This window comes from Leopardus geoffroyi, chromosome B3, assembly GCF_018350155.1.
Source record: "Leopardus geoffroyi isolate Oge1 chromosome B3, O.geoffroyi_Oge1_pat1.0, whole genome shotgun sequence".
Classification (NCBI taxonomy): Eukaryota; Metazoa; Chordata; class Mammalia; order Carnivora; family Felidae; genus Leopardus; species Leopardus geoffroyi.
Window position 1 is genome coordinate 85,055,620 of NC_059337.1, and position 26,930 is coordinate 85,082,549.

Genomic DNA, 26,930 nt, shown 5'->3' on the forward strand with positions numbered 1-26,930 from the left:
TCAGGGTCACTGCATTGAGTGATATTCCTTGGACTTGTGTGATACACAAAGCCAGCAACTTGTCTTGTCTTACTGAAAATTAAAGAAATACTAGAAAGGAAAAAGAAACACAAAGGAAAAAAGAAACTTAAACACTGCTTGCATCTCTTCACTCGGAGAAACCACTTTATATGTATATTTTTAAAAAATAAAATCTGAAATATGGATGGACCTAGAGGGTATAATGCTAAGTAAAATAAGTCAGTCAGCTTATGATTTCACTCATATGTGGAATTTAAAAGACAGAACAGATGAGCAAAGAAAAAAAGGAACAAACAAAAAAGCAGACTCTTAAATACAGAAAACTGGTGGTTGCCAGAGGGAAGGGGGGGCGGTGTGGGTGAAACAGATAAAGGGAATTGAGTATACTTATTGTGATGAGCATTGAGTAATGTATACAATTATTGGATCATTATACTGTACACTTGAAAGTAACATAACAGTATGTTAATTGTACTTCAATAAAAAATTAAAATTAAAAAAAATCCAAGTAACTGATAAAGTGAATTATAAAAACCAATCTTTGTACCATGTGAACTAAACATGTCTCAACTATCAATATCAGTTACAGTGGCTGAACATATGAAAAATTAGTTTTTACACCATTACTACAAGATTGCCTCATCACTTATAAAATAAAAAAAAAAATTGGCTCAGTAATACATTCATATAATTAAAAATTCAAAAATATACCAAAATTCTTCCTTTGATAGCTCTTGTGTATAGCTACTCAGTTCCCCTTCCAGAAAGCGGTTTATTAAATACCCTTCCAAAAACGTTCTCTGTATATGCAATTAAATTCTTATATGTATGTGTGTATACACACACACAGCACACACATATAATGTTCTGCACCTTGCTTTTTTTTGCACTTAAAATACCCTGAAAAGTACTCATTAGTAAGTAAAGAGCTTCCTCATTTGTTTTGTTTTCATGGCTTCACAGAAGTTTATTTTCTCGATGTACAGTAATTTAACTAGTCCCCTACTTGAAGGATATTTAGACTGTTTCCAGTCTTTGCTATTATAGTCAATGCTATATTCTGCAGTGAATAACACAGAATACATGTCATGTTGCATTTGTGAAAAGTAGATCTGTAGGACAAATAATTAAAAGTGGAACTGTAAGTCAAAGGGCATATGCACTTTTAATTTGAAGCTCACTACCAAATAGCTCTCTACAGATGTCACCAACAGTGAATACGAATACCTGTTTCCCTCATGGCCTCTCAAATATATTATCAAACTTTATGATCTTTGTTAATTATGATAGGTGAAAAATAGCATATAAGTGCAGACCTTTTGTTTTGTTTTAGTGAACAGGTTATTTATCTTCAGGTCAATTCTCTGATCATGTCATGGAGAAAAAGTCTTAATTTATTGTTCCTTTGCTCTAAACACTTTTGTAATACTTGATGGTCTCTATGTTTTTAATTAAAATTTTTATCTAGAGATAACTGTAGATTCATAAGAAGTGTTATGTGACTTGTACCAGATTCCTCCAATGCAAAACTGTATTATAACCAGGATGCTGGCATTGATACGATTAAGAAACAACATTTTCATCACAAGGATCCTCACTTCCCTCTTAACCTACCCTGGCAATCAGTAATCTGTTTTTCACACTAAAATGGTCATTTCAAGAATGCCATATAGGGGTGCCTGGATGGCTCAGTCAGTTAAGCGTCCAACCCCAGCTCAGGTCATGATTTCGCAGTCTGTGAGTTTGAGCTCTACATCGGGCTCTGTGCTGACAGTGCAGAGCTTGGAGCCTGCCTTGGATTCTGTGTCTCCCTCTCTCTTCCCCTCCCCTGCTTGCGCTCTCTCAAAAACAAATTAACATTAAAAAAATTTTTTTTAAAAGACATCAGACAGTGAAATAATTTTTTAATTATTTTATTTTTTCTATAAATGTTTTTATTTATTTTTGAGAGAGTGTGAGCAAGAAAGGGGCGGGGGGGGGGGGGGAGGACAGAGGATATGAAGCAGGCTCTGCACTGACAACAGCAAGCTCAATGTGGGGCTTGAGCTCACGAACCATGAGATCATGACCTGACCTGAAGTCGGACACTCAACCAACTGAGCCACCCAGGGCACCTCAGACAGTGAAATAATTTTTGTATCAACCATCAAACATAACTATGAAAATATCAGAGGGGAAGTAAAGCCTAGTGTATTTACCCATATGTTTTCTTGCCACGCTCTTTCTTTCTGGTGTTCCAAGGTTCTATCACTTCCTTTCTGTTAATAGAATGTCTTTTAGTTCTTCTTTTAGGGTAGGTCTGCTGGCAACAAGTTCTCTAAGTTTTCCTTCATCTGAGAATGTTTTGCTTTATTCCTTTACTAGCTATATAATTCTGGTTGACAGCATTTTTTTCTTTTAGCACTTGAAAAATATTGTCACTTTTTTCTGATGAGAAATTCACTATTATTCTAATTGCTTTCCCCTTATAGACGAGGAAAAAATTTTCTCCAGATGCTTTTGACATTTTTTTGAGACTTCTTATTTTTCAGAAATTTAATTATGATGTGTCTTAGTATGGATTCCTTTAGATTTATCCTGTTTGGGTTTCACCCAGCTTCTTCAATCTGTAGCTTTATTAGCTTTATTTCTCCTGCCAAATTTAGGAAGTTTTCAACATTATCTCTTCAAGTAATTTTCAGACTCAACCTCTTTCTCGTCTCCCTCAGATAACAGGAATGTTAAATCTTTTGTCATAGTCCCATAGGTCTCTGATGCTTTGTTCATTGTCCTTAAATCTATTCTCTCTCTGGGGCACCTATGTAGCTCAGTCGGTTGAGTGTCCAATTCTTGATTTTGGCTCAGGTAATGATCCCAGGGTCATGGGATCGAGCCTTGTGTCAGGATCTGTGCTAAGCATGGAGCCTGCTTGAGATTCTCTCTTTCTCTCTCCCCACCCCTACCTTCCTTCTGCCTTTGCCCCTTTCTCCACACAATGTGCTCTTGCTCTCTTTAAAAAAAAAAGTCTATTCTCGCTCTGCTCTTCACATTTTTTACTGTTTTATCTTTCAGTTTATTGATTCTTCTGTACCCCCATATCTATCTGACTCTGTTGCTGTGCCCATCTACTGAGCTTTTTATTTCAGTAATGAAATTTTCAGTTCTAAAATTTCCATGTAGTTCTTTCTTGTATCTTCCTTTTTTTTTTTTTTAATTACTGAGACTTCCTATTTTTCATTTATTTCAATTGTGTTCTTCACTGCTTGTGAAGGCATTTATATTATGGTTAGCCCAAAATCTTTGTCACTTGGTGTTGGTTTCTACTGTCCTCTTTTCATTCAGTTTGAGGCCTCTCTGGGTCCTGGTATGATTTTTGATCAAAGCCTAGACATTTTCATGTTATGAGACTATACATCCTATTTAATCCTCCTGTCTTAGTTGGCTGTTTTGTGACACAGCTCTGTCAAAGAAGTGAGGTGGTTACTGCCTCACTATAGTTAGATGGAGGTTCCCCACTTAACTTCTGCTGACACCTGCAGAAGGGAGATCTTCATTACTGTTAGGTGGAGGCAGGAGTTCTGGTTTCCTATGTCGTATCCACTGAGACAAGGTTAGTCCTTAGTTAGTAGGGTTAGTCTCATTACTGCTGGATGATGGTCAAAGGCCTACTTTTCCACCAGGCCTCCTGTGATCTACCCAGTGGAAGAGGCAGGGTAGCTCATTATGCTGGAGGTGGCAAGAGAATTCCAGGTTCCTCATGTAGTCTCCACTGACCTTGTGGTGTGGAGTCTCATGAGGGTGAAAGTCTAGGCTCCCTAACTGACCTTTGTTGTCAGAAATGGAGATGGAAGTCAAAGTATTTACTTTGGTTGTTGGAGTTTGGTTGGTGTTTGGTTGGAGTAGAGCAGTTACTGTCTAAATACTTTCTGTCTTTCTCTAGATTGCCCCTTTCCTGATCTGTTGGCTAGAAAGAGTGGGCTTTTGTTGGGATTCTTTTGGTCAATGCTTGTTGATGTTTCTAGGTTGCTGGCTATTTCAGATTCAAGTTGGAGATATATGAGACAAAAAGAAAACCTTGAGAACCCATCATGATGTCATTCCTTGGTCCTGAGTTGGTCTGTCTTCTTCTCATCTCCTTTCAGAGTCTTTTAATATTTGTTTTATATGTAATGTCCAAAGTTTTTGTTACACTTAGTGTGAAGAGTAAGCAGAGTATGCCTCTTGATCTTCTTAAAAGTGAAAGTTTCCACTGTACAACTCAATGCACGTTAATATATTCACAGGTAAGTGCAATCATCACCACAGTCAATCTTAGAACATTTTCATCACTTCAAAAAGAAACCCTGTACTCTTTAGCTATCACCCTGATCTTCCCTCATCCTTCCAACTAGTCTGAAGCAACCACAAACCTATTTTCTGTACATGTATGTGTGTGTGTGTGTGTGTGTGTGTGTGTGTGTGTATGTTTCATATAAATGGATCATAACACCTGGTCTTTGTGACTGGTTTCTTTCATTTAACATAATATTTTCAAGGTACATCCACACTGGAGCACACGTCAAGATTTCACTCCTCTTCATGGCTAAATAATATTCCATTATAGTAATATACCACATTTTATCCATTCACCCATTGATGGACATTTGGGTTTTTTCCACCTTTTGGCTATTGTGAAAAATGCTACTATGAACATTCATGTACAAGTTTTTGTCTATATATACAATTCCATTTCTCTTGGATACTGAAGAGTGGAATTTCTGATCATATGGTAATTCAGTGTTCTACTATTTGATGAGCTTCCAGATTGTTTTCCACAGCAGTTGCACTATTTCACATTCCTAATAGCAGTGTAAGAGGGTTCAGATTGTGGTGAATCCTACCCTACAGTTGTTAGTATTCGACTCTTTGATCCTAGCCATCTTAATGGGTGTGAAGCAGTTTTTTTCTGTGGCTTTGATTTGCATTTCTCTGATAATGATGTTGAGCATCTTTTCATGAGCCTCCTGGCTATCTGCATATCTTATTAAGAGAAATGTTTATTCAGGTCCTAATTTTTTTTTTTTAATTTTTTTTTTTCAACGTTTATTTATTTTTGGGACAGAGAGAGAGAGAGCATGAACGGGGGAGGGGCAGAGAGAGAGGGAGACACAGAATCGGAAACAGGCTCCAGGCTCTGAGCCATCCGCCCAGAGCACGACGCGGGGCTCGACCTCACGGACCGCGAGATCGTGACCTGGCTGAAGTCGGACGCTTAACCGACTGCGCCACCCAGGCGCCCCTCAGGTCCTAATTTTTAATTGGGTTGTTTTCTAATTATTGATTTGTAGGAGTTCTTTGTATATCTTAGATAGAAGTCCCTTATCACATGTATGATTTCAGTTATTTTCTCAAATTCTGTGGGTTGTCTTTTCACATTATTTATGATGCCCTTTGAAGCATCAAAGTTTAAAGTCTGAAGTCCAATTTATTTATTTTTCCTTTGTTGCTCATGTTTTTAGTGTCATATCTAAAAATCCCTTTTATTTGTCAATTATACCTCCATAAAACAAGGAAAAAAAAGCCTTATCCAAATCCAAGGTCATGAAAATTTACCTCATGTTGTCTTTTAAGAGTTTCATACTTTTAGCTTTTACAATTAGGTTTTTGACCCTTTTTGAGTTAATTTTTGTATACAGTGTGAGGTAATAGTCCAACTTTATTCTTTTGCATGTGGCTTTCCAGTTGTTCTGGCACCATTTGTTGAAAAGACTATTCTTTCTCCACTGGATGGTGCTGTCACTTGTTAAAAATCAGTTGACCATAGATATATGAGTTTAGTTCTAGAATCTCATTCTTTTCCATTGATCAATATGTCTATTTTTGGTGCACTGCCATACTGTTTGATTACTATTGCTTGTATTAAGTTTTGAAATAAGGAAATGTGAGTACTGCTAATTTGTTCTTTTCCAAATGTCTCTTGCTTTTACTAATATGTTTGTTTTTTTTTTAACAGAAAATTTATTTAGAGTGTTTATACTTTCTGAAGCACTTTCATGTAACTAATCTCAACTGAACTTCCCATATCTATTGCCTAAAATAGATTACCTTGACAAATACGCAAACAGGAACAGAGACCCCAAGTAACTCAAAGTGAAATAACATGTAAGGTAAGCCATAAAAATATATACCGAATGCTAAAGGCTTATGTATCGGACACTATACAAGGCACTGGGATGTCTTTTAAAAGGAAAAATCAGAGGCACCTAGGTGGCTCAGTTGGTTAAGCGTCCGACTCTTGGTTTAGGCTTAGGTCATGATTTAATGGTTTGTGAGTTCAAGCCCCTCATAACTGTGCACCACCAGGGCAGAGCCTGCTTAGGATTCTCTCTCTTACTCTTTCTCTGCCCCTCCCCTGCTCGTTCACTCTCAAAATAAATAAATAAACTTAAAAAAAAAAATGAAGGCTAGTTTAACAACAAGAAACAAAGGAAAGTTCAATGAGATCAAAGTGCTTTTCCTCTAGGAGGAGCTTATAGTCTAGTACAGTGGTCTTCAACAATTTTGCTCATGTACTATAGGAATTTTAAGAAACTATGTATTAAACTGACAACTATAATGAAAATTTTCATCATTAAGCTACTACAAAAGATATCATTTCTAGTGTACTGTATGTCACATGTATATGCTTTAAATATATTTTCATCAAAATTGTAGAGCTACTGATTTGGCTGATACATTATATATAAAATGCCTGCTATTAATGACAAATCGATCAGCCAGCATCAAATTCCCTTTCTGATAGAAAATGTCTGACACTTCCTGTGGCAATTTGGGTAAACATATTAACCCAAATTTCTATGACAAATACCTCCCTTCTGAGTTAACAATTCTAAGATGGACAGATTTGGTACAGGAGCTTTGAGATGAGCAGGTTGCCAGGATAACATGAAGTGCAGCGCCTTTCAACATTTGTTGATTTGCTGTCAGAGACTCTCTCAGAACATGCCTTCTTGAATGAACTTTTTTTTTGGCATCAAACATTTTGGGGCAATGTAGGACTTGAATGAGTGTGTGGTATGCCTTTCTTTTACAAAGCTGAAGAACTGAAAAGGTGAGGCAAGTGACTGCAGAAAGGTTTTCAGGCATTAATTTCAGTAAAGTTGAGGAACTAGAAATTAATCTCCTCTAAACTAACCTAAAAGCCTTGGTACAGCACTAAAGATATTCATATCTTAGTTTGAAGATCACTTGTCTAGTGGTCACAGCTGTGAGGAAAATCCAGCTCTCCTAAACCTATGACTTCAGTGCTCTCTAACAATATACTGACTCATTAAAAAAACCAACAACCTTCCTTTCAAGGTCTGAACTGCTTCTGTCTTTGCAGATGGGAAATAAAGCAGAAACAATAACAAACCCATCGTTGTTGAGTCTCCTAAAATAATTCTAAAATAAGCTAGAAAGCAAAAGAAAACCACTGCTTCCAAATAAAAATACAATGATATTTGGTATAATTTAAAAACAATACCTCCCAATCGGGGTGCTTAGGAAGCTCAGTCGGTTCAGTGTCCAACTCTGGATTTCAGCTCTGCTTGTGACCTCATGGTTCCTGAGTTTGAACACCGCGTTGGGCTTTGCGCTGATAGTGCGGAAACTGTTTGGGATTCTCTCTCTCTCTCTCTCTCTCTCTCTGTCCCTCCCCCACTTGCGATCTTTCTCAAAAATAAGCAAACATAAAAAAAAAAAAAAAAAAAGAAAGAAAAACAATACCTCCCAACCAAGACCGGCTACAAAATCTTCATATGCTTGACTTCCACCTGTATTGGTGAGAATGGAATGTTTGTCTTCTTGTCCTTCAGCAACATAAAACACTGCAATCTTGTGAGTCTCTCGACTGTAAAATAAAAGATTATACTATTCATTTAATCATTAGTTTATTCACTCATCCAATAATTAAGTTCAATGTACAAAGTATGTGGCAATAAAAAGAGGAAAATGAATTAAATCTTATAACCTACAGAGGAAGATATGTAATTGTAAGTAAAAAATTAGGAAAGTTATAAACTTGCCAGTGGAATAAAAGAAAGGTATGATTACTTCCGACTGGAGAAACAGAGAGAAACTTAAAGGAAAGAGTAATGCTAAGTTTGGTGAAGGCAAGTGAGATCTGACAAATGAAGAGGAGAACAGAGTATCAGGAAAGACATGTGTGAATGCATGAAGCACCTAAAGAATTATCTATTGTACAATGTAGATGAATCCCAGAGTTAAATGGATGTGTTTTAGAAATAAAACTAAGTATAGCAGTAGAAATATGAGTGAGAAATGATCCATTTCTTCAAAGTACAAAATAAGAAATTTATACACAAATATTATAGAACCATATGGAATAACTGACAAGGTCTTGGACATTTTTTTTAAGGTCTCCCTCAAATTAAAACTGCTCATAAAAACAAATTTCTTGAGTGACATTTGGCCTTCCAAGTTAACTAGGGCATACTACATTTGGTCTAGGGTGATTTAACAATGCATGGACTAATGAACTTTATGATCAGAGGTAATGTTTTCACTACTATAGTATGTAGGAATTAAAAAGGAAGCAAACAAACCTAAGAAAGGTTAGTCAGACAACTAGATTTTCCTACACATTTTGAAGGAGCTATAAGGTCATAAATGCGGGTTTCAACATCAGCAACTTAAAATCAGGAACGAAGATATCTTAGCTGCTTTCACTGATAGCAATATTTCACTTTATGTGGTGAACACTTAGGCGATTTTCGGTGTATTTAGTGTACTGGCGGGATAATCTAACCCAAGGAATAAAATATAATTTTGGGGGGGGAGGGGGACAACTTCCAGAATTACAGAGTAAGAATCTCAGTGGACCCTTTCCCAGGCAAAATAATAATCTCAGTGATGAGGATGATTTTTTAAAAATCACTTAAAGTCTCTTAATACTGTTTTAAGGGCATATAGCAAATGGCGAAACATACATTTAAGAAAATCTACCAAATCTGGTAAAAACAAAGTGAATCTTTGGCATCTGAGCCATGACTGCTCCCTTATGCTACCCCTTTACTTCCATATTACAGCTTTACCTTGGGCATTGTACTTAGGCCAAGATAAGGGTTCCTCATCCCCTCCAGGTCCCAGACTGGAAATATGGTCTCACCCTGGGAGCAGCAGTCTGCTGGCTGTTTCTCTTCCGCCCAGTTCCATGCTGCATAAACTATTCGAGGCAGCTATGGCCTCTCTTACAGCAGAAATTCTAGGTGCAAAAGGCTGAGTCTGTTCCAATTTTCCCCACCCTAGCTTATCAGTGGGATAAAGGTTTCACACTGATAGGGGAAAGAAAGGTAGGAAGATGAAGAACTGCCAATCCCTCCCCAAGTGTCCGCTTATAGAGGTAGGGTATTACTCTAGGAAAAGTTGGTCCTTGACCCCAGCTCAGGTATAATACAGTGGCAGAATACTGCCACTACATGTGTTCTGATCAGGGTGAAGGGTAGATCATATGGACAAAGAGCTTAGTAGCAGCTCTGCCTGAGGGGAATGATTTTATTTTGAAACAAAACTCCACGCCTATGGGTATTGTCAAAAACAAGAAAAAGCACGGTGGAAAAAAGCAATTAAGAAGAGTAGCACCTCCAGACACAAGTAAAAGAGCAGAGCAGCCAAGAGAGAAAGAGAAGTAGAAAGAGACAGCCAAGAAGAACCCTCTTGAGAACACAGTCAAGTCTAGGGGTCAAGAAACCTGTGTACATGTACTAACTGGAACCCACACAAGAGCAATCAGAGTAAGATGCAGGACAGATAGGAAAGCATTCCCCAACCCACACAGACTTACCAACACAAAGTTAAGCCTCATAGTACTCTACAAACTCAGGGTCAACTCCTAGGAAGCCACAACTTAAAAACAACATCCAGTCAACGACTGTGCATATCCAAGGCTGTACTCTCTTTGGAGCAACCAGAGAGCAAACCTCCAAGGTACTAGTCTCTGGGTGAACATGGGATTAAAAATATAAACACTCTGACTATGACAGCAACCTCTAAGCCACACATACATCCACAATAAACAACAAAAAACTAACTGGTGAAGGGGGCCAAAGTAGAAACTTAAATATTAGATTATGTCAGCCCAGGGAGAACCCATGGTAGCCCTGCTAAAAGATAAAAAACTTAAAAAAATTTTTTGAGCAGGGAGATCTGAGGCTGCACATTGTGGGGAAATAGACTTTGTAGGATTAGTTTAGCCCCATCATTAGAAAATAAATGATCAAGTAAACAACCACCACTACCAATACACTTTTGATTCAAAGACACAAATAATGTTGAAAGCAAAATAAATGGAAAAAGATACCATGCAAACAGTAACCAAGAAATCTGGGGTGGCTATAGTTAATATTAGACTTTAAAACAAAAAATGTTAGTGATAAAGAGACATTTCCTAATGTTAAAAGGTCAACCTACTAAGAAGATATAAAATTAACACACATGTACTCACACAGAGCTTCAAAATAAATGAAACAAAAACAGAACTGGACACAGAAACAGACACTTCTACAATTGTAGCTGACGACTTCAATACCCTACTTTCAATATTAGACAAAGAAAAGAGTATCAACAGGAAAACAGAAGACTTGAACAACACTATAAACCAACTAGACCTAAAAGGACATCTATAAAACACTCCAGAAAGTGGAGAAACACGTTCTTCTAGCAGAAAACACATTCTTCTCAAGAATACAAGAACAGGGGCGCCTGGGTGGCGCAGTCGGTTAAGCGTCCGACTTCAGCCAGGTCACGATCTCGCGGTCCGTGAGTTCGAGTCCCACATCGGGCTCTGGGCTGATGGCTCAGAGCCTGGAGCCTGTTTCCGATTCTGTGTCTCCCTCTCTCTCTGCCCCTCCCCCGTTTATGCTGTGTCTCTCTCTGTCCCAAAAATAAATAAACGTTGAAAAAAAAAAATTAAAAAAAAAAAAAAAAAAAAAGAATACAAGAACATCCTTCAGGCCAGATCATTTGGTAATTAAAAAGCCTCAATAAATTTGAAAAGACTGAAATTATGCAAAGTATATTTTCTAATCACAATGGAATGAAATTAGAAATCGATAAAAGAAAAAAAACTTTGGGAATTTCACATACATGTAGAAATGAAACAATGTACTCCTAAATAACTGAAAGAATAAATGTCAAGGGAAATAAGAAAATACTTAGAGACGATGAAAATGAAAACATAACATACCAAAAGTGACGGCATGCAGGTAAAGCAGTGCTCATTGGTAAATTTATAGATGTAAATGCTTATATTAAAAAAAGATGGGGTGCCTGGGTGGCTCAGTTGGTTAAGTGTCTGACTCTTGATTGATTTCGGCTCAAGTCATGATCTCAAGGTTTGTGAATTCGAGCCCCACATGGGGCTCTGCACTGACAGTGTGGAGCCTGTTTGGGATTCTCTCTCTCGCTCTCTTTCTGACCCTCCCCTGCTCATGCTCTCTCAATCTCCCTCTCAAAATAAATAACTTAAAAAAAAAAAAGATGGAAAGATCTTGCATCAATAACTAAACTTTCTACCTTAAAAAACTAGAAAAAGAGCAACTAAAATCAAAGCAGGTAGAGGAAGGAATTAATAAAAACTAGAGTGGAGGGGCGCCTGGGTGGCGCAGTCGGTTAAGCGTCCGACTTCAGCCAGGTCACGATCTCGCGGTCCGTGAGTTCGAGCCCCGCGTCGGGCTCTGGGCTGATGGCTCAGAACCTGGAGCCTGTTTCCGATTCTGTGTCTCCCTCTCTCTCTGCCCCTCCCCCGTTCATGCTCTGTCTCTCTCTGTCCCCAAAATAAATAAACGTTGAAAAAAAAAAAAAATTAAAAAAAAAAAAAAAAAAACTAGAGTGGAAAGAAAATGAAATGGAACAGAAAAACAACAGAGAAAAAAATCAACAAAACCAAAAATTGGTTCTTTGAGATAATAAAAAAAAATTGAACCTTATAGCTAGACTGAACAAGAAAACAAGAAGAATCAAATTACTAAAATCAGAAACTAAAGAGATATCATTATACATGTTACAGAAATAAAAAAGATTATAAGGCAACTATGAACAATATTAATTTATGCCAACAAATTAGGTAACTTAGATTAAATGGAAAAATACCTAGAGACACAAATTACTAAATTCAACTCAAAAGGAAACAGAACACCTGAGTAGATCAATAACAAAGAGAATCAATTAGTAGTATGACTGCAAAGGAATAAATAAAACTACATCCACTTGCAGATGAGATGATTTTGTATATAGAAAGGAATCTACTAAAAAGTTTTTAGAGCTATTAAATGAGTTCAGGATACAATACCCACATGTAAAAATCAAGTATTTCTATACACCAACAATGAACAATCAGAAAACAAACATAAGAAAATTCCTTTTATAAGCCATGTCACTAAAACTAATGAATTACTTAGGTAAATAGGTACAAAAGTACTTAACAAAAAGTTAAGCATAAAACTTATACTCTGAAAACAGAAGTTCAAAACTTATACTCTGAAAAATCACAAAACATTGTCAAACAAAATTAAAGATCTTTAAAAAAAATTTCACACTCATGGACGGAAAGACTTAATATTGTTAAGATAGTATCCTCAAACTGATCGACAAATTTAATGTAATCCCTATCAAAATCCCCGCTGCTGTTTTTGTAAAAATTGACCAGCTCAGTCTAAAATTCATAGGAAGATATAAAAGATCTGGAATGGCCACAACTATCTTGAAAAAAAAAAAAAAAGACAAAGTTGGAGGACTCATAATCCCAATTTAAAAACTTGCTACATTGCAGCAGCAATCAATGCACTGTGATAGTGTCATAAGAAGTGACAAACAGGTCTATATGGAACAGAATCTTTGGTCCAGAAATAAACCTTTATATTCACTGTCAATTGCTTTTTGACAACAGTACCAAGACAATTCAATGGAAAAAGAAGAGTCTTGTCAACAAACAGTGCAGGGGCAAATGGATATCCACAAGCAGAAGAATGAAGTTGAATTCTTACCTCGCAACTTCTGATCTTACACCAAAAACAATAATCAAAATGAACCACAGATCTTAATATAAGGTCTAAAACTGTAAAAGTCTTATAAAAATGTTTATAAAATTATAAAGTGTCCATGTAAAAAATGTGTATATGAATATTCATGGCATCATTATTGTTAATATCTAAAAAGTGAAACCAATCCAAATGTCCATCAACTGATGAATGAATAAACAGAAATGTAGTATATTCATATAATGGAATATTATTCAGCAATAAAAAAAATCAAGTGCTGAGATATACTTGCAATATGGAATAACTTTGAAAACACTGTGCTAAGAAGCCTGCCACAAAAGACTATATACTGTTTGACTCCTTTTGTAGGATATGCCCAGTATAGGCACATCTGCAGAAACAGAAAGTAGATTAGTATTGTCTAGACCTGAGGAGTATGGGGCACCTGAGTGGCTCAGTCGGTTAAGTATCTGACTTTGGCTCAGGTCATGATCTCATGGTCTGTGGGTTCAAGCCCTGCGTTGGGCTCTGTGCAGACAGCCCAGAGCCCAGAGCCTGGAGCCTGCTTTGAATTCTGTGTCTCCCTCTCTTTCTGCCACTCCCCTGCTCATGCTCTGTCTCTGTCTCAAAAATAAATAAACATTAAAAAAAGAAAATTTTTAGAGCTGGTGAGTGTGGTGGGGGATGGTTGGCAGTAATGGGGAGTTACTGGTAATGGGTATGGGTCTCCTTTCGAAGGGACTAAAATATTCTAAAATTAAGTTGTCATGATAGTTGCACAACCCTTGAATGCACTAAAAACACGTACACTCTAAATGAGTAAAATGTATGGTATAAGAAATACATCTCAAGAAAGCTGTTAAGAACTTAACTTCCAAGCATGATCCACTATATATAAATTCTGATCCTGGCAGAAAGGGAAGTTCCCCGTGTTCTTACCTTGTGTGTCTGTGTCATGGTTTGGGAATTCTTGCAATATTTCAAACATTTTCATTTTATTTAGGCAAAGGACTATTAATTAGAACTCATAAATCATAATTTATAAAATTGGAAAGACTCAGAACTGTTCACTTAGTACTATATAAATCTAAAAGTTGGGGGGTGCCTGGGTGGCTCAGTAGGTTAAACGGCTGGCTCTTGATTTGGCTCAGGTCATGATCTCACCATTCAGGAGTTCAAGCCCCGTGTTAGGCTCTGTGCTGATAGTGTGGAGCCTGCTTGGGGTACTCTGTCTTCCTCTCTCTCTGTACCCACCCCAAAAATAAATAAATAAACATTAAAAAAAATCTAAAAGTTGAGAGAAAGATATGTGCCATGTAGGAAAAAAGAGAATATAAATCTTTACAATGCAAAAGTAAAAGAGAAATCATCTTTATATTATCTATGACCTTCTTCCAATTTTTTTTATTAAAAAATTTTTTTTTTACATTTATTTATTGAGAGGGAGAGAAACAGAACACAAGCAGGGGAGGGGCAGAGAGACAGGGAGACATAATCTGAAGCAGGTTCTAGACTTTGAGCTGTCAGCAGAGAGCCCAACATGGGGCTCCAACCCATGAACTGTGAGATGATGACCTGAGTTGAAGTTGGACACTTACAACTGAGCCACCCAGGTGCCACGAACTTCTTACAATTTGTAAAAGCAGAGCTCAGCTGCCCTTTCATCTCAAATTTTAATCTTTCACCATTTCTTCTTATTTTTCTACTTACTAACTACTGCTGCTAAAATGTTTGGTATATTGACATTAGCTTAATATATACCACAAAAATGAACAATAAGGTACCGGAAAAAAAAAAAAAAGTAATTAATATTAATGAACTTGCAACTTCTATGTGACCATATAAGAATACGCATAGTACTAACAAAGTATTATGAGCTTACTACTGGAAAATTCAAAGCAAGGTCTGCTAAGTTATAAGCACTTCTGAATCCCTACATATACACTGCAATAGAAATAATAATACAAATTCTGAGATTTGAAATAAAAAAATCCGGTGGTTCAACCATGAGGAACAGGAATCAGTTAATCTAGTCAAAGAAAATAAAAGATCTATAAATAGTTTAGGGAGATAAGAGTATAACTCAATGTAACTTTTTTGAGGTGCCTGGGTGGCTCAGTTGGGTAAGTGTCCAACTCTTGATTTTGGCCCAGGTCATGATCTCATGGTTTGTGAGATCGAGCCCTGCACTGGCTTCTGCAGTGCAGAGCCTGCCTGGGATTCTACCCATGCCCTTCCCCCTCCCCCCGGCCTTCTCTGCTTACCTTATCCTGCACGTGCACATTACTTTCTCTCATAATAAACATTTTATGAAAAATAATGTAACTTTTCATTTTTTCTCCCTAGTTCATCAGACAAGTACAAGTGTACCTCAGAGATACTGCAGGTTCAGTTCTAGGCTACAATAAAGTGAATGTAGCAATAAAGTCAAGTGAATTTTTTTTTTGTTTCTCAGTGCATTTCTAAGTTACATTTGGACTATATCATAGTTTATTAAGTGTGCAATAGCATTATGTCTAAAAAAGTACATACTTCAATTAAAAAAAACCTTTATTGCTAAAAATGCTAACCATCATCTGAGCTTTCAGCAAGCTGTATAACCACTGATAATGGATTACCATAACAAATATAATGAAAGTTTGAAATATTACGAGAATTACCAAAATGTGACAGACATAAAGTGAGCAAATGCTGTTGGAAAAAATGGTGCTGACAGACTTGCTTGACACAGGGTTGCCACAAACCTTCACTATGTAAAAATGGCTGTAACTGCAAAGTGAAATAAACTAAAGCACAGCAAAATGAGGTGTGCCTGTAATCAGGTTTGTCTACCGGTTTCTTGAGAAATAGCTCAAAATTCGTTTTAATGTCACATAGAGTGAATTTATTTGAACCCACTGTATTGAAAAAAGAAAGGAAACTGTTGTTTCTTTTTTAAAAAAGCAAACTAATAAATGGCATGCATTCATTTGGTATAGAGTATTAAAAAAAAATGCCTATGCTTTCTCAAGTAAGATGTCCCCCATATAGTCAAGGTATATATAAGACAAGTAGTAGTTTAGCAGGAGCCAAGAAGTAGAAGAGCATAAGGTAACATAAAGAACCATGAACAGCCAAGACTGGCTGGTATGAACTGAGCTCTGGACTAAAGAGTCTAGTCCACGCACTAGAAAGACACTAAGGAAAAAAAAATCAAAATTTTACTTTAGAAATATTATTCTGGTGGTGAGGACTGTTTAGATGGGGAAGTCAGGAGATGAGAGCCTATACTTAAGAGAGTTGTTATAACTCTCAATGCTTACTCCATCTTTGGCTCACTATCTTACTCATGTTTGCTTGTGGCTACGTGTTCAGGGCCCCTTGGAGGTTAATATACATTCCTTAGAAATGCTTGTCAAGGCTGAGATGGCTTGTTTTGGCCTCTCATGAATCTGTTAGAGAGAACATTGTCTTTCCCTTCCCTGATGCACAGGTGGTATCACGAGGTCTAATTAAAGGTTAGCTGTTAATCAGGTGCATGCAAACAATCTAAGGTGCTTGTGAACCCTCTGATCTCACTACAATGCCCTACTGCATGTCTCTTTGTTCTATAAAATTTGTGGACTAAGGTCTGGACTTTGCAGAGAATAACTATGCAGCTGCTGTGGACTGTCCTCTGCCTGATTCCCCCATGTCAGTAAGTTACCCCCCAAAAATTCTGTGTAAACTGTGTGGAGTTGCCTGCTTTGTTTTCCATTCCCAAAGGGCCTTGTTAATTTGGGGGATACTTTACCACCCCACTCCCCCACCTTCTAACACTCTCTTAAAAGTAATAAGAACATGAATCAAGGGGTTGGGGGCAAGAGAAGCAAAGGAGAGACAGAGGAAGGGCAAGGGAAAGGAAATGGTCAAGTTTAGGTGACTGATAACGATATTTCTAAACATAACCAAGAAAATGAGAGGTTGATTTGGCAATGAAATGGTGACTTTGAAATGGTAATGAGGAAGTAGGTAAAAATCTGTAACAGGCAGCTGCAAAATTATGACTGAGAATTGAGAGATAGGAGGAGTACATGGCAAGAACAGGGTTGAGAAGGTATGAGAGATATCACAATGAGAGGGATAGCTATGTTACGGGGTTAGGAGGTAAAAGATGAACCAGTGAAGACAAACTTGGAATAACAGAAAACTAGGAGTTGAACAAGGTAATTATAGTGTTACAGAAGCCAGGGGAGAAGAACATTTTAGAGAAGAGACAATAGTATTAAATTAGGGGATATAATACTCAGGGGGGTTTTAGAGCAGTGAAACTATTATATAGGACACTGTAATGATGGATACGTGTTACTAATTTGTCAAAATGCATACAATGTACAACACACAGAATGAACTCTTCATGTAAACTATGGACTTCCGTTAATAATAATATATCAATATTGTTTCAGCAATTTTAACAAATGTTACCACAAGGATACAAGAGACAGAGAAAATTATGTGAAGGAGGAAAGAGGGTGTGTGGGAACTCTGTGCTTTGTAATCAATTATTTTGTAAATCTAACTGCTGTAATCTTTTAAATCTTTTAAAATGCTTATTAAATTAACTAAATTTAGTTAATCAGATAAATCAAAGGGCCTGGTGAGGACTGAGAAAACTTTAGACTTGATGGTCAGGATACTAACCTTCAGAAGGATAGTTTCTGTAGAGTAGTGAGGTCTGAGAACACATGATGAGCAAGACAGCAAAAGAGATATGATTCCTGCCCTCAGGACTTGACCATCTAGTACCAAAGATAAATTATCATGGGGAAGAGTTAGGATACAAGAACTCACAGATTACCTAGAGAGTTATTATAACTATCTTGGAAAGAAGTAATAAAAATATCTAAGAAACAATAATAATATGGTGTGATAAATGCTATGACAAGGAAGTGTTACAGGGGTCTGTGAGAGCACATCGAAGGTCCAAACATGACTAGAGAGAAGGTAAAGAGTTAGGGGTAGTTTAGGGAAAGGATTTAAAAAAAAAATGTTTAAGCTGAGGCTAAAAAAATCGATAGGAGCTATATACTCAGAAAAATTTTATACCCTAAGACTATTTCATTGTTAAAAAATAATAAAACTTCTTTTTTTTTTTTTTTTTAATTTTTTTTTTTCAACGTTTATTTATTTTTGGGACAGAGAGAGACAGAGCATGAACGGGGGAGGGGCAGAGAGAGAGGGAGACACAGAATCGGAAACAGGCTCCAGGCTCTGAGCCATCAGCCCAGAGCCTGACGCGGGGCTCGAACTCACGGACCGCGAGATCGTGACCTGGCTGAAGTCGGACGCTCAACCGACTGCGCCACCCAGGCGCCCCAAAATAATAAAACTTCTTAAAAACTGAGAACAAACTGAGGGTTGATGGGGGGTGGGAGGGAGGGGAGGGTGGGTGATGGGTATTGAGGAGGGCACCTGTTGGGATGAGCACTGGGTGTTGTATGGAAACCAATTTGACAATAAATTTCATATATTGAACAAAAAAATAAAATAAAATAAAAAAATAATAAAACTAAGACAAATAACATTCAATTCTAGAAGAAAAAGAACAATATAAAACTTATAAATTAAGAAATAATAAACAAAAATTAATGAGTTAAAAAATAGAATATAAGGGTGCCTGGTGGGCTCAGTCAGGTAAGTGTCCAACTCTTGATTTTAGCTGAGGTCATGATCTCATGGTTTGTGAGTTGGAGCCCCACATGGGGCTCTCCATCCTGCTGACAGTGCCGAGCCTGGTTGAGATTCTCTCTCTCCCTCTCTCTTGGCCCCCATTTGCTCTCTCTCAAAATAAATCAATAAATTAAAAAAAAAAAAAAAAAAGGGCTCTCCCTTCTAAAAAAAAGAAAAAAAAAGAACATAATAGAATATAATAAATGAGAAACTGTTTCTTTGGAAAGATTAAGTAGATTATTTGTATCAAGACAAGAAAGCCCACTGTAATCATGGTACATAATTAATTACAACTCTAGTTTAAAAGTTAGAAAATGTTTAAAAATCATAAACATAACTTGTTAGTGGATACACAATATAAAAAATATATAAACTGTAGTAACATCATAACCTAAAATGCAAGGAAGAAGTAAAAATCTAAAGTTTCAGTATGCTACCTATCAAGTTCTAATCAGCTTCAAATAAGACATTATAAATATAAAATATTTTATATAAGCCTCATGGTAGCCACAAAGGAAAATCCTGTAGTAGATACACAAAAAATTATGATAAAGGACTCAAACATACTACTCTAAAAAGTCTTTAGATCACAAATGAAGACACCAGTAGAGAAAGCAAAAAACAAACTATCTACAAAACAGAAAACAATGAAAAAATGGCATTAGTAAGTTTTTACCTCTCAATAATTACTTTAAATGTTAATGAATTAAATTTGCCAATCAAAAGACAGAATGGCTGAATAGATTAGAAAAAAAAAAGTGAGTTCCAAATGATATGCTGCTTACAAGAGACTCATTTTAGCTTTACAGACAACACAACACAGAGTATGAAAATGAAGGGATGGAAAACAATATCTTAAGCAAATGGTAAAACAACAAAAAGAAGCAAAGGTTGCTATATTTGTAGACTGTGTGTTAAAAAAAGTAAAAAAAAAAAAAAGAAAAAAAAAGAAAGTCACTACCATAAATGGGTCAATCTGTCAAGACAAAACAATTATAAATATTTATGCATCCAACACTGAAGCACCTAACTATATAAAGCAGATAGTAACAGTAAAGGGAAATAAACAGCAATACAGTAACAGCTGGGGACTTTAACACCCCACTCTCAACAATGAACAAATCATCCAGACAGGAAATCAAGCAAGAAAGTACATTTGAACAGTACTACAGACCAAACAGACTTAACATATACATATATAGAGCATTCTGTCCAACAGTAGCAGAATATATATTCTTCTCAAGTGCACATTCATTCTTCTCAAGTGCACATGGAAAATTACAGGCCAACATGATCTAGGACAGATCATGTGCTGGAACACAAATCTCAACAAATTCAAGATAGAAATCTTATATTATGTATCTTTTCCAAACACAAAGGAATTAAACTAGAAATCAATAAACAGGAGGAAAGCTGAAAAATTCACAAATACATGGAAACTAAATGACACACTCCTAAACAACCAATGGGTCAAAAAAGAAATCAACAGGGAAATTAAAAATATCTTGAGACAAACAAAAAAGGAAATACAACAAACCATAATTTATAGAATGCAGCAAAAGTAGTTTCAAGAGGGGAGTTTATAGTGATATATACATACATCAAGAAAAAAGAGAGGCGCCTGGGTGGCTCAGTCAGTTGAGCGTCTGACTCTTGATTTTGGTGCAGGTCATGATCCTGGGGTCATGGGATTGAGCTCTGAGCTCCACGCTGGGTTCTGCGCTGAGCACAGAGCCTGCTTAAGATTCTCTCTTTCTCCCCCTCTGCCCCTCTCCCTGTTTGTGCTCTCTCTCTCTAAAATAAAAAAAAAAAGAAAAGAAAAGAGATCTCAAATAAATAATCTAACTTTACACCTAAAGGAAGTAGAAAAAGAAGAATAAACTAAGCCCAAAGTTAACAGAAGAAAGGAAACAATAAAAACTAGAGCAGAAATAAATGAAATAAAGAATAGGAAAACAGAAAAAATGATCAAAACCAAGAGCTGGTTCTTTGAAAATATGAATAAGATTGGAAAACCTTTAGCTAAATAAACCACAAAAAAGAGGACCTGAATGAATGTTATAAACAAAGAGGAGATATTACAACTGATACCGCAGAAATGCAAATGATCGTAAGAGATTATGATAAACAACTATATGCCAAACAATTGGACAACCTAAAAGAAATGGTAAGTTCCTAGAAATGTATAACCTACCAAGACTTAATTATCAAAGAACAGAAAGTCTAAACATGTAAGCAGATGAAGCAGTAATCAAAAACCTTCCAACAAAGAAAAGCCCTGTACCAGATGGTTTCACTGTGAATTCTACTCAACAATTAAAGAAGTAATACCAATCCTTCTCAAACTCTTCCACAAAAGTGAAAAGGAGGGAATACTTCCAAATTCATTTTATCAGGAGAGCATTACCTTGATACCCAAGCTTGTTAAGAATACTATAAGAAAAGAATATTACAGGCCAACATCTCATGAGTTCAGATGCAAAAATTCTCAACAAAATACTAGCAAATAGAATTCAACAGTACATTAAAGGATCAAACAACATGATAAAGTAAGATTCATCCTTTGGATGCCAGGATGGTTCAACACATGCAAATCAATAGATGTGATACATCACATTAACAGAATAAAAGATAAAATTCACACAATCATCTCCATAGATGCAGCTAAAGAATTTGACAAAATTCAATATCCATTCATGACAAACACTCTCAACAAACTGGATAGAGTAGGAATGCACCTTAACATAATTAAGGCCTTATCTGACAAGCTCACAGCTAACATCATACAGAGAAAAACTGAAAGATTTTTTCCTAAGAACAGGAACAGATCAGGGTGCCCACTCTCATCACTCTTACTCAATATAGTACTGGAAGTCCTCGCCAGAGCAATCAAGCAAGAAAAAGGAATAGAAAGCATCTGAATTGGAAAGAAAGTAATACAATTATCTCCTTTTGTAGATGACATGACCTTATAAGAAAATCCAGAAGACTCCATAAAAAAACTGTTAGAACTAGTAAACAAATTCAATAAAAATGTAGGATACAAAAATCAGTCATTTTTCTATATACTAACATTGAATTATCTGCCAAAGAAATAAAGAAAATCTCATTTATAATAGCATCCAAAAAATTTACTTAGGAAAAAATTTAACCAAGATAAAAGGTTTTCATAATGTAAACTTTAAGACATTGATGAAAGATATTGAAGAAACAAATAAAGAGAAAGATAACCTGTGGTTCATGGATTAGTATTAAAATGTTCATTTGATCCAAAGTAATCTACTGATTCACTGTAATCCTTATCAACCCAATGGCATTTTTCACAGAAACAGAAAAACTATACTAAAATTCATATGGAATCACAAAAGACCCAAGATAGTCAAAGCAATTCTGAGAAAGAATAACAAAGCTAGAGGCATCACACTTACTGATTACAAATTATATTACAACACTATAGTCATCAAATTGTATTGTAATAAAAACAAAGATCAATGGAACAGAACTGACAACCCAGAGATAAATCGATGCATAAATAGTCAACTAACATTTGACAAGGGATCCAAGAATACTCAATGGAGAAAAGATAGTCTCTTCAATAAATGGTATGGAGAAAAACAGATATTCACATTCAAAAGAATGAAACTGGACTCCTACCTTATACCACTCACAAAAACTAACATGAAATGGATCAAAGACTTAACATAAAACTCCTAGAAGAAAAATAGAAGGTAAGCTCTTTGACATTGGTCTTGGCAGTGATTTTTCTTAGATATGAAAGCACAAGCAACAAAACCAAAACTCCAAACCAAAACCAACACAAACAAGTGGGACTATGTCAAACTAAACAGCTTCTGCATAGCAGAACAGATGATAAACAAAATGGAAAGGGAACCTACGAAATGGAAGAAAATATTTGCAAATTATATATATGTATCTGATAATGGGTTAGTATTCAAAATATTAGTAACTCATACAATTCAACAGTAATAAAACAAGTAATGCAATTAAAGTGGGCAAAAAAAGAAAAGAGGACCTAAGAAAAATGGCCAAGGACTCAAAGAGATATTTTTCAAAGGGGATATTCAAATAGCCAACAGGTACATGAAAAGGTGTCCTGCATCACTAATTGTTGGGGAACTGCAAATCAAAACCACAGGGAGATATCGCCTCACAACTGTCAGAATAGCTATCATCAAAAATACAAGAGATAACAAGTACTGGCAAAGATGTACAAAAGAGACAACCCTTGTACACTGTTGGTGGGAATGTAAATTGATGCAGCCATTATGGAAAACAGTATGGAGGTTCTTCAAAAAATTAAAAACAGAACTACTCCATAATCCAGCAATCCCACTTCTGGGTATATATCCAAAGGAAACAAAATTACTCTCTTGAAGAGATATCTGCATCCCCATGTTCACTGCAGCATTATTTATAATAGCCAATGTGTGAAAAACAACCTGTCCATCAACAGATGAATGGATTAAGAAAATGTGGTATACATGTACAGTTGACCCATGAACAACAGGGGTTTGAACTGTGTGGGTCCACTTATAAACAAAAATTTTTCAGTAAATACAGTGCAGTGCTATAGATATATTTTCTCTTCCTTATGATTTTCTCAGTTAACATTTTTCCTATAGCTTAAAGAGTACAATATATAACACATACAACATATAACACATATGTCAGTTGACTGTTTATGCTATCAGTAAAGCTTCTGGTCAACAGCAGGCTATTAGTAGTTAAGTTTTGGGGGAGTCAAAGCTGTATACAGACATTCAACTGTATGGGGACAGGAGTGGGGAGAGTTGGTGCCCCTGACCCGTGTTGTTCAAGAACCAACTGAATAATGGAATTCAGCCATAAAAAAAAGGAAAGCCTGCCATTTGTGACAATTTAGATGAACCTTGAGGGCATTATGCTAAGTGAAATAAGTCAAAGAAAGACAAATATTGTATGTTCTCTCTTATATGTGGAATCTGAAATACTGAACTCATAGAAACAGAGAACAGATTGGTTCCAGGGGTGGGGAGGGGGTAAGGGGCAAAATTGGTGAAGGTGGTCAAAGGGCATAAACTTCCAGTTGTAAGATGAATTCGGGGGAAGTAATGTACAGCATGCTAACTATAGTTAACAGTACCGTACTATATATTTAAAGGTTGCTAAGAGAGAGGGTTTTTTAAAGTTTTCATTACAAAAAATAATTGTAACATGTAACTAAAATAGATGCGTTAACTAATCTTATTGTGGTAATCGTTTTGCAATATGTATATTTATAAATCATTATGTTTAAACCATAAACTACCAAAATGTTGTATGTCAATTCTACCTCAATAAAGCCAGGTTGAAAAACTTTGAAGGGATAATATGGGAATACATAAATTAATTTTTTAAAAAGAGAAAAAGGGGCGCCTGGGTGGCGCAGTCGGTTAAGCGTCCGACTTCAGCCAGGTCACGATCTCGCGGTCCGTGAGTTCGAGCCCCGCGTCGGGCTCTGGGCTGATGGCTCGGAGCCTGGAGCCTGTTTCCGATTCTGTGTCTCCCTCTCTCTCTGCCCCTCCCCCGTTCATGCTCTGTCTCTCTCTGTCCCAAAAATAAATAAACGTTGAAAAAAAAAATTAAAAAAAAAAAAAAAAATAAAAAGAGAAAAAAAAAGTCCAACAAAAATAAAAGGAGAAAAGGAATAGGACAGAATTATGATACTATTACCTGCTAGTATGCGTTTTGAAAGTCTCAATGAAAAAGAGTTTTGTAAAAAACCAAAAAGATAAAATAAATTGAAAATGACCCAAGAGCTAAAAGAAAACCCAGAGACTAATAACGAGACAAATGGGAAGAATTAGAAATTTTACTAATTGTTCTAAATTTTCAAACAACAGATAATATTCATTTCATGAACCTGGCTATAGCCTTAATTCTAAAAACATAATAAGAACAGATAAAAATTTAAATATAGAATATGCTTAGAAATGGACTATACACTAATTCAAAATGAAAATCTAGTATATTTAACACAACAGGAAGTCAAATGACCCAGTAGGGTTTATCCCAAGAATGCAAGAATTACTTAGTATTATCAATGTAGTGGTTTTACAGTACATCAATTAGTTAAGAAAGCACAACTATATGAAAATTTGAATAGATGCTGAAAAAGATTCCTTTAACAGGATGTCCACTCTCTCTTACAATAACTACTGAACACTGTAGTGCAAGTTCTAGTCAATGTAATAAAACATGATATAAACAAAAACAGGCATAACTCTTAGAAAAGAGATTATTTGTAGATAATTATATACCTAGACAGATCCTAACACTGAGATAACTATAAAATGTTTAAAATAAATAAGAGAATTCACTAAAGTATCTGGATAGCAAAATATAATGGGAAATAAATTCTATTTAGAATAGTATCACAGCAGGGGCGCCTAGGTGGCTCAGTTGGTTAAGTGGCTGATTTCAGCTCAGGTCATGATCTCGTGGTCTGTGAGTTCGAGCCCCGCATTGGGTTCTGTGCTGACAGCTCAGAGCCTGGAGCCTGCTTTGGATTCTGTGTCTCCCTCTCTCTCTGCTCCTGCCCTGCTTGTGCTCTATCTCTCTCTGTCTCTCAAAAATAAACAACTGTTAAAAAAAATTTTAGAATAGCATCACAGCAATAAAAAAACCCTAAAAGTAATGTCTGGGCCCCAGAATAAATGAAAAACATGCCATGATTACTAATGGGAAGAATGATAACAAATGTGCTTATTCTTTCTATATGAAAGTTTTATTGCATATCAAAGCAAAATATCAATGGGATTTTTTTCTGGAAAACAACAGCCTAATTCTAACATGTATCTAGAAGAATAAACAGGTGACAATATCTAAGAAAAGAAGAATATGTATGAGGAGGGTGAGGAAGAAGACTGGGCCTATCAGATATTAAAATATAAAGCTACAATAAGTGAAACACTAACATCTGCACAAAATTCATAGAAAAATCAAAAGAAATGAACAGATAGTTTTGAAATACACAGCTTACTATTTGATAAAGGAAACATTAAATCAATGGGAAAGGTATATATTACCAACAAATTACAGAGAAAGACTATTCTCCAATATTCATTTCTTACTGCATAAACTAAAACGTATTCCAGAAGAAATAAAGAATTAAATGTAAAATAATTACCAATCCAACAAGTAACTATGGATCTAGAAGAAAATATAATAGAATGTTTAATTGATTTCAAGACAGAATTAATTCTTGAAGTATGATTAAACAATTGAAAAAAATCCAAAGAAAAAAGACTGAGAGACATAATTACATACAAATGAAAACCTGTCGGTTAAACAATGTGAAATTGTTGAAAACTGATAGCCAAACAACTAATTGGGAAAACTCCCACAATAAATACGAAAGTTAATCCTTATATAACCATATATGTAAGAGAGCTCTTACAGGTTAGAAAAATTCCACTTTAAATAGAAAAAGGACACTAAGAAGGAATTGGAAAAGAGTAAAATTTGTTACAAATACATGAAAAATATTAACTTTGTTACTAATAAAGAACTATAAATTAAAGAGATACCATGACCTGCCTCTCAAGCTAGGAAAGATTTAGAAATGTGATTAACACCTTGTGTTGGCCAAGTAGAATTTCTGTAAGTATTCTTATACAGTGTTGGTAGGAGTAGAAATTAGTACTTAGTGAAAGGTGGTTTTGCAATATATATGACCTGAAGTAAGTTCTTATGCTTTGATGTAATAATTCTATTTCTAGAAATCTATCCTAGGGCATGATACTAAAAACAACTTAAATGTCCAGTAATCACAGAACTTGGCACCATAAAAAATTATTTTTGAAAAATATCAAAATGGTTGAGGAAAATGCTCACAATATGATAAAGTTCCTTTTAAAAAATGTTTATTTATTTATTTTGAGAGGCTGGGGGTAGGGGCAGAGGGCAAGAATCCCAAGCAGGCTCCATGCTCAGCAAGGAGCCTGACACAGGGCTTGATCTCATGACTGTGAGATCATGACCTGCACCGAAATCAAGAATTGGATGCTTAATGGACTGAGCCACCCAGGCACCCCAATGATAAAGTCCTTTTTAAAAGATAACTTACTATGTACATATATATTACTGTGATTCCAGTTTTTTAAAACAAATCAAATGTATGTCTATCAAAAAAGAGAAAAATTACATAAACAAATGTTAAGAATAGTGTTATAAATACAGTAAAAC

At 35.9% G+C, this 26,930-nt stretch overlaps 1 protein-coding gene across 13 annotated transcripts in view; it reads right to left on the bottom strand.

Annotated features, from left to right (window-relative positions):
• The window catches only part of RALGAPA1 (Ral GTPase activating protein catalytic subunit alpha 1), a 281,757-nt gene that overhangs the window by 60,786 nt on the left and 194,041 nt on the right, over positions 1-26,930 (bottom strand). For all 13 annotated transcript variants that reach the window (XM_045450711.1, XM_045450709.1, XM_045450708.1 and 10 more), the window contains one exon: positions 7,747-7,870. In XM_045450711.1, the coding sequence (XP_045306667.1) occupies positions 7,747-7,870 (124 nt within the window). The remainder of the gene's footprint in view (positions 1-7,746; positions 7,871-26,930) is intronic.